The following is an 8,943-nucleotide window of genomic DNA, read 5'->3' as shown; positions in this document are numbered from 1 at the left end:
AACATGAAAAGAAAAGACAATGACTAAACGAAACTTCTCTGCCGGACATAACGATTAAACTGTCTTTGTGCGTTCCTTTGTCATCATCACCTTCATCGCCCGTTGCGCTAGAAGGTGAATAAGGCTTTCACATTGTCCTTCCAACCGCCTTGGCCGCATTTCAGCTCTTCCAACCCACGTTTCTTTTTCAGTTATGTGTAATTCTGGTTTTTTGCCTCAGCTGTGATTGCGCCAATATTAGCAAAATATTTAAAACCTTCAATCTTTCCTTGGACTTCATGTTGTTTTCTGGGAACATTTATATATTTTGGAAGAAGAACTCTCGCCATCACCTCGCACACTTCGATGGGCTAACGATCGAGCGCGGGAGAAAGGAACTTGGACGTTTCAGCCTCTAACATCACGTTAAGCTTTTAAATTAAGACTTGAAGTCCTTCGCCATTTTGGTCTTTCTCTCCATTAATAGCTTTAGTTACATCAATGTAGCGATTTGTTAAGAAAGCTGAAAATTTGCACACAGGCCTTCAAACCTGACAAGCGAGCATGATTGTATACACACGGATGGAAAGTCTTTTGCTTCAATCTTGGCTTCCCAACATTACTTATCCGCAACCAGCGTTTTCTTTGGAAATGATTGAATGAATGTTATAGCTTTAAAAGAGCTTGGTACCGGATGCAGACGATCTATAAATATATATGTTTCTGTCTATTGCCTGCTTATCTGGTTTTTCGAGAACTGTGAAAAACGGCAGTGACTGCGACAGACAAGCATTTAACCCTTATCATGTCAGTCAGATATCTTGCAGTTATAATGCAATGTGTTGTGCGTAATAGGAATAATTAAACCCCAGATTCAGCCTAGAGGCATCTGAATAGCTGTTTACAGAGCAGATTTTTCTTGTGAACAAATTTACGACGATTTGACATACTAGGCCCACGCTTTCAACCTTCAATCCTTTGATCAACGTGTGAAAATCATTCCACTGCAAATGGTGGAACTTGATTCGCGAGTGCACTGAATGTAGCCGGAAAACTATATCCAATCACCTTTAATTTTTCCTACTCTGCTTTCTGTTTCCAGTGCATCGGTTTCCTTAAGTTGCAAATACCTGTATTATGGAAAACGAAGCCAGCGGTTTGACAGACTCCTTCGTGGCCAGACACACTATAGACCCTATATTACGCTCAGATCTGCTTTCTCGTAATCAAAATGGCTCACGCCCTGACCAAGGCACAGGGATGGGTGTAGAGGTAAGAAGGACTGAATACAGCATAGCTTTTAGATGGAGAGAGGGATACTGATATTCCTTTTCTGGGACTACGCAGCATGTCTGCTGGGGCAGGAAGGACGTTGTTAAAGTCATTCTCAATCACCCAAATTGAAGCTGAGATCACAGCTTTTCTTGAATACGACATAAAAACTGGAAAAATCTATGAGACAGAATGATCCGGCAAATTTGATCGCACAAGCTTAGAGAAAAAATTGATTTCCTATATGACAAAAAGACACCTTAGGGAATTTCAAAATAAACACACGAAAATCGTTGTTTTTTTCCCTGTTGCGACTGCCCCCTTGAGGTGCTTTGCGACATATCTAAAGGAAAAATATTATCAATTTTCATTTACTTAAAACAAAAACAGCTCATAGATTTATGAGGCATAAAAACGAGCATTCCAAGCGGGAAAAATGGGTCTGTATCGTCCGCTCGAAGAGCTAGCCATACAATAAACATTTTTGAAAATAATCTTATTTTGTTTCATTTCTCCAGATTGCCGGGTTAATTAACACTGCTATCGACTCATCTGCAGCTGGTTCTTATTTGGGGAACATAAGACCTTACAATGTTGAGTCTTTAGAGTCCACGAACAACAGTCCTCTTGCGTTGGTGCAAGGAGTAGCCAGAGCAACGGTCCAAATGAACAGGAGTGTGCGGTTTAGAGAACAGCGTGAATTGGAGCAGGAAGAACTTCAAAGGGACCAGGAAAGAAGGGAAACAGAGATCAGGATGAGAAGAAATAGAGAAATGATGGCAAGGGAGAGAAGGGAAATAAGAAGATCTAGTGGACAGAGAGAATGGCAAGAGGCAATTCCTGGACCTTGGTGCTTGTTCCACCTTGAAGAGGTGACTAACATGTTTTTATTTAGTTTCTTTCCTTCTAAATTGACCAGTAAGTCGTCTTTCCTTGCACCTGCTGAGGGAAAGTTGCGACAGGTTCTTTCATATCTGAATAAAATGACTCACGCGACCAACGACGGCATTTAGAAAAAGAAAAAATTTCGATCTGAAAAATGAGAAAGAAAGAACCCGTGAATAAATAAAACTTCTGTTGATCCCGTTTTATAAACTCGAGTTACCATAGTTTTGCCCGTTGTTCATCATCACTTCTTTCCACACGCCTTTTGAAATTTCTCAGTTTTACCTTTTTTTTTTCTTGTTTCAGTTTGTAGGAGACACCATATGCAGAAGATGTGACAGACAGAGATCCTTGTAAGTCTATAGTCCTACCCAGCTAGTTCGTGTAATAATGCTCACTATTCAGCAAAGTTGGTGCCACAGTTGATATTGTTGCTGTTTAAACCTAGTTTTTAGGATATCATTACAGCAATTTTTAATTTCTGATTCTGTGACTCCGAAAAGGACAAAAGTCAGTTCAAGTAGCAACGTTATGGGTAGATTTTTGTAGAGGACCTCTGGTAGCAGCACTCTTTGATGTCCAGCCACTTTGTTAGATTTCGTGTACAAGATCACCTCAGTGAAATAGAAACTACAATGTTTTACCTGTTTCTTAAGACAAAAAAACGTATAAGTCATAATTTGGTTTAAAATTCTCCACGCCTGCCTCAGTATCCCCTTAAAATGTATTCAGGATTAATCTTATTCTACGCATTTTTCTTTCAGCCGCTACTGCCCCATTTGCCATCATCCGCTGTTTGGTCTGACGTAATGCACCAAGCAGACAGACAGGATTCTGAATTCACAATCGTTTATCACACTTTTATGGTTTAAGTTTTAAAACTTATTAAGAGCTTGATTAGAGAGTTTCAATTGGGCTAACCATTCGTCGCAAAAGGGCCAAAACATTCAGCTACTAGGCGTAAAAATTTTGAAAGTGTCAAAATCTTAGACTGTTTTGTGTCTTACCTGCTAACGCAGTAACGAAGTTACACATTCTATTATAAGAAAGAATTTGGCTCCCGTCGAGCTTAGACAAGAACAGTAATAAAAGCAAAGGCTTGATGAATCCAGATTAGCGACGACAGAATTCAGTCTTGGAGTCAGGAAAGAGAGAGTATATTATTATCATACATATCCAAATTTTATGATAACAGCGGTTGAATTATGTCTCACACCGTACATTGTATTTGAGAATTTGTAAATAAAGTTTCAAAAACAAAGAAACGCGTTTTAACATTTCCTTCAGCACCCCTTCTATTGACGATCTCGTCCGAATTTCAATCAAAAGGGTCGGCTATTACTCAAATTAAATTAACTCAGTTTGAGACATTCGAACTTTTAGCATCGGTTGCTATGCTTAGAGGATGTGGTGTCTAGGGTATCCAGAAGATCGAGCCATTATTTGAAGAAATTCCACCTCTTATCATTTTCGGAAAAAGAGTGTAATAAACAAAATGATCCAAATGCAATCGACGAGGCAAACCCCATGTAACGGAACAGTTCCGGGAATTTCATAGCTCATATTCTTTCAGTCAACAAAAAAACGATGTTTAACAGGTGGGGGCAGAAATCTGTGTTTGCAAATTGAAACCAAGTTTCAAATTACTTACTCAATTTACGGTTCTGTTTACAGCGCCGTGGGCAAAGGGGCGTTCAAGACTCTCGGGCCCGCGAAGCATCGATCGTCGACGGTCGTAGGCTTCTTTAAAAACCGTCGTGTAATGCATTCTGCCCTGACGTGCTAGCACCGGAACAAATTAAGGCCTGTTCTTCCTAAAAATTTATTGAAGCAAAAGGTATACAATGAGAGAATTTTTCGGCAAAGCTTGGACAAACTCACCTATGTTAGCTTGAATGGAAAATGCCACTTGTGTAATGTATGCCAGAGGATTTGTCCTCTGGTTTTCTAGAAGGGTGAACAGTGTTTAGTTTGAAACTTTATCGCCGGAAGAAAACGAATACAGGTGCTTAACAGTTAGGGGCACAAATTTTTGTATGCAAATTGATACCAAGTAAACGTCGGGAAAACCCTACCTCGCAGCATGACGTCACGATACAACGTAGTCCTGATGTAAGTCTGAGAGTTCTAATTTGTTTATACTTGGCCAGTTTTATCTTTTTTTGCTATATGAACCAGTTCCTTGGAAATGGTCGTAAGCCGTGTATTTTTGGTAGACGATTGACATACTACGCCCGCGATTTCAAACTTCAATCCTTTGATCAACGTGTGAAAATTGTTCGACTGCTAATGGTGGAAATTGGTTCATGAGTGCACTGGATGTGGCCGGAAAACTATTTCCATTCACTTTTAATATTCCTCACTCTGCTTTCTGTTTATACAGCATTGGTCTCCCTAAGTTGCAAATACATGTATCATGGAAAACGACGCTAACGGTTTGACAGACTCCTTAGTGGCCAGACACAACAAACCGTAACCTTACGCTTGGAACTAATTTCTCGTTATCAAAATAGCTCACACCATGACCAAAACATAGGGATGGGGGCAGAGGTAAGAAAGATTTAATACAGAATAGTTCTTAGATGAGGAGAGGGACCTTGATATGCTGGGGCAGCAAGGGCGTTTTAAAAGTCATTATCAATCACCAAAATTGAAGCTGAGATCGCAGTTTCTATCGACTACGACACAAAAACTGAAAGAAACGAGTTGATTGATCCAGAAAATTTAATTGCACAAGCACTAGCAAAAGCACAAGCTTAGTCCCTGTATGAAAAAAAGATACCATAGAGAATTTCAAAATTAACTCTCGAAAATCGTTGGTTTTTTTCGCTGTTGCGACTGCCCCCTTGAGGTGCTTTGCGATATCTTAGGAAAAACATTTTTACCAATTTTCATTTACTTAAAACAAAAACAGTTCATAGACTTATGAGGCATCAAAGCGAGAATTCTAAGCGGGTAAAATGGGTCTATATCGTCTGCTCGGAGAAATAGCCATATAATAAACATTTTTGAAAATAATCTTATTTTGTTTCATTTCTCCAGATTGCCGGGTCAAACAACATTGCTATCGACTCGTCTACAGCTGGTTCCCCTTTGGACGAAGTCTTTCTAACAAACTCTCAAGCTTTAACTTTGTTTCCACTGTCTCCACTGAACATAAGACCTTGGAATGTTGAGTCTTTAGAGTCCACGGATGTAGGAGACACCATATGCAGAAGATGTGACAGACAGAAATACTTTTAAGTCTATAGCCCTACCCAGCTCACTCGTTAGTAATAATACTCACTATTCAGCAAAGTTGGTGCCACAGTTTATATTGTTGCTGCTTAAACTTAGTTTTTAGGATGTCATTTCCGCGATTTTCAAGGCGTTTGATTTTGTGATTCTGGAAAGGACAGAAGTAGTTCGTTGGCACCAGTGAGGTCAAGAAGCGACGTTATGGGTAGATTTAACAAAGGAACTCTGGTAGCAATGTATTGCTCTAAAGAAGTCTTTTTTTTTTTTTCGTTTGGCACTAACAGAGAAAGAAACAGTGTTTTTACCAATGCAGTAGAAAATTTTGATCAACGTTCTGGTCAATCTGGTGGCTCAGTGACGAACAGAAGCTATAGTAGCTTTTTGCCTGAATAGGGACATGTTTGTTTGAATTCAAGTAAAATCCCAACTAATGTGCGTTCTTTTGTCGCAATTTGGCTCAATTTGGCTGTATAAGTCTTCTCAGTCTGGCTCATGCGAAACGTTAAATAATCAGTTTGTTCATTAATCAACCTGTTGGGAAATAGAGGAATTTTTTATACATGAGAAGGCTAACTATATCTCTTTCTTCGTTTAGAACTGTAATGGATCACCCTCTGAATCACGACATCTCCAAATGTGATGTTTGTCTGAAAAAACGGTTTCAAGGAAAACCCAAATGCATTCCACAGTCAGGACAAGATGAATGTTGCATCTGTTTGGAAGTAATAACTGAGATAAAAGGCCCTGATTTTAGCACCTGCTGCAAAGCACGATTGATAAACGCATATGAGAGTCACTTCATTGGCGTCTGGGAGGCCAGATGGCTAATCAATGAGTAAGGCAAAATAACTTCGTAAAACTTTGTGGGTATGGTTCATTTCAGCCGCTGCTGCCCCATTTGCCGTCATCGACATTTGGTCAGACGTAATGCACCAGTCGATCCAATCAATATGAAAATCGATTATCATATATGGTTTCAAAACTAAAAAGTTTTGAAACTGTTTAAAAGCTTAAGTAGAGTGTCTCACTGGGGATAACCATTTGTCGCAAAAGGGCTACAACATTTAGATATTAGGTGTAAACATTTTGAAATGTGTCAAAATCTTAGACTGTTTAGTGTCTTATCTGCTAACGCAGTGACGAAGTTACACAATATATTCTGGTATCGATAACAAAGACTTTTGGTTCCCGTCCGGCTAAGTTATAATCTGCGAGTCGGAAGTGTCTGAGTGAGTTGACAGACAGCTGGCTATTCTAAAGACCTTTAGTTTCTTCATTCAGTGTATGACTGATGGCTGTCCTGAAGGGCATTATTGCTATATATCAAGTTGGTAAAGAGAAACAAATGGAAATATTTAAGGTGTTTTTAGATTTCGAGAAAGCTTTTGACTCGATTGAGTGGTATTTTATTCATATATGCCTTGAAACGTTTAATTTCGGTCTTGACCTCCGACAATGGATATAAGTGATCTATGCAGATATCTCTAGTTGCGTTTTGAATAAGGGATACACCTCAAAAAATTTTCATCTAGAACGCGAGGTGCGTCAGGGTTGCCCACTTTCCGGCACACTGTTCGTTATTGCTATTGAGATACTTGCGCAAAGTATTAGACGCTCAAAAGAAATAAAAGGTGTTACGATAGATGAACACAACGAGGTTAAACTTTCGCAATATGCGGATGACACAACTGTACTTCTTTCTGATGTCCAATCAGCGTCAAAATTATTTGATTTATTATCGCTTTTCGAAAGGTGCTCTGGTCTAAAGCTAAATCAAACAAAATCTGAAATGCTATGGCTGGGCTCTATGCACCTCAGAAAAGATGCCATACATGATCTCCAAATTTGCGGCGAGCCAGTTTACGCGCTTTAGGTACATTTTACATATGATCTAGAAGTGTCTGTCTTAAGTGCTTAAGTTAAACTGGGTGAAACAGTTGTGCTCTGACTCGGATGCTCCATGGCAGTACATATCAAAATCGCTGTACAGAACTGTATAATGATTATAATCTCCTTGACCTAAACAATCATCTACCTGCCTTCTAGAAAAAAAATCATTTTTTTTACTGGTAGGACATCGCAACGGCCATACCTAAAAATAAAAGTGAGGTTCTCTCACAGCCAATGTGGAATAATCGATTTTTAACTGTAAATAAGAAAATGGTATTCTTTCCTCATTGGTATCAAGCAGAAATAAAACAAATCTCGGACCTTTTTGACTCCTGTGGGGACCATTTCCTTCCATTTAATTCTTTTTACAATCAATTCAATGTAAAATTTAACTTTTTCCAATATTATAGCATTCTTTCTTCTATTCCCCAAAATTGGAAGAAAGTATTGCAAGAAGGTTCCAGAGACCCAGTTACGCCTCCCACCTCAATCTGTTCACTGTCATGCAAGACAATATACAGTACGCTGCTTAACCTTGAAGATCTACCTCCACCAACTTCTGAGAAAAAACTTTTAGCGTCTGACGTTGAGAAAAGTGACTTCACTAAATCTACCTCCTACCATTTAAAGCCGCGAGAGAAATTGAATTGACGATGTTCCAATACAAAATCATTTACCGAATTTTATCAACGAATAGCTTGTTACACAAAATTTAAAAAGTTACCTCTCCCTCCTGTCCCTTTTGTTCTTCTGAGTGTCAGACCCTGTGGCATTTGTTTATAAACTGCATACACGAAAGTTCTTTTTGGAATAGATTCCAGGAGTTGTACTCAATCTCTAGTAATACGAAACTGCTGCTGTCAGAACTAGAGGTTATGTTCGGAATTATCGCTGTCACACCTAGTGTTTAGCCCTCAACCATCTCATTATTTTGGGTAAATATTAATATTATTTTTTCTTAAAAAAAGGAAAAATCTCAGAAAGTGATGATTTTGTGGATTCCTCCGTCTCCAAGGACGTGTATGCAAAGCTGAGCTTTAACTGGGTCAAAGCTGGTCTTTGTTTGTTTAACGTTGGAGTGGACCAAAGTGTCGCTTTTCTCTTTCTCTCGTGTACATATGCAAGTATGTTTTATGATCATCTGGATTGCTCTAAAGTCATTTTACTGAAAGCGATTTTTCTTGTGCATCATCTCAAATCTATGACGTTCGAAACCGTCCCGAAAGTTCAAGAGAGATAAAAAATGAGTTCTGACGGTTAAAGAACTTCATTGAGGACAAGGCAAAGAGATTTGATGAACTGGAAAACTATATTTTTGGCCGAAAATACAAACTTCATGATTGCTCTGGCCGTGATCCTTCAGGCGTTTGTAGAAATGGAAATGTACGAGATGGTAGCTGATATGCATAGTTTATTTTCTTTCCTGTCAAACTAACAGTCTCCGCAGGTAACTCATGAATTTCTCGTTGAAGAGCGGCAATGTCTTGGCAAACAAATTATGCATGACCTGATTTTGTTGACGCCTCTTGGGGTGATGAACAATCAAAAAGTCACTGACGAAAATGATGCAGATACTCCCTGCAACTCTCAAAGCAACGAGCGTACAAAATCTTTACAAAAAGATGACAACTTTGGAGAAAGGAAATCGAGGCAAATTATGAAAACTTTGGCACTCAAAGC

The 8,943-nt window shown here is 39.0% G+C and overlaps 1 protein-coding gene across 1 annotated transcript; it reads left to right on the top strand.

Annotated features, from left to right (window-relative positions):
• The first annotated feature begins 1,115 nt into the window (after nucleotides 1–1,115).
• LOC136283326 (uncharacterized) lies at nucleotides 1,116–5,766 on the top strand. The gene is made up of 4 exons (XM_066171932.1): nucleotides 1,116–1,251; nucleotides 1,770–2,123; nucleotides 2,443–2,489; nucleotides 5,658–5,766. Exons 1-4 carry the CDS (start codon nucleotides 1,117–1,119, stop codon nucleotides 5,764–5,766), a joined length of 645 nt encoding a protein of 214 aa, XP_066028029.1. The 5' UTR covers nucleotide 1,116.
• Nucleotides 5,767–8,943: the final 3,177 nt, after the last annotated feature.

Source organism: Pocillopora verrucosa, chromosome 9 (assembly GCF_036669915.1).
Source record: "Pocillopora verrucosa isolate sample1 chromosome 9, ASM3666991v2, whole genome shotgun sequence".
NCBI classification, from domain to species: domain Eukaryota; kingdom Metazoa; phylum Cnidaria; class Anthozoa; order Scleractinia; family Pocilloporidae; genus Pocillopora; species Pocillopora verrucosa.
Note: the sequence above shows the minus strand (reverse complement) of the source record. Positions and strands in the feature narration are given on the sequence as shown.

Excerpts from the sequence above, each read along its gene's own strand:
- LOC136283326 (XM_066171932.1), top strand. The coding sequence starts at position 1,117 with ATGGAAAACGAAGCCAGCGGTTTGACAGACTCCTTCGTGGCCAGACAC. Across the intron at positions 2,124-2,442 it reads GCTTGTTCCACCTTGAAGAG|TTTGTAGGAGACACCATATG; the intron begins GTGACTAACATG and ends TTCTTGTTTCAG. Across the intron at positions 2,490-5,657 it reads TGTGACAGACAGAGATCCTT|AGAAAGAAACAGTGTTTTTA; the intron begins GTAAGTCTATAG and ends TGGCACTAACAG.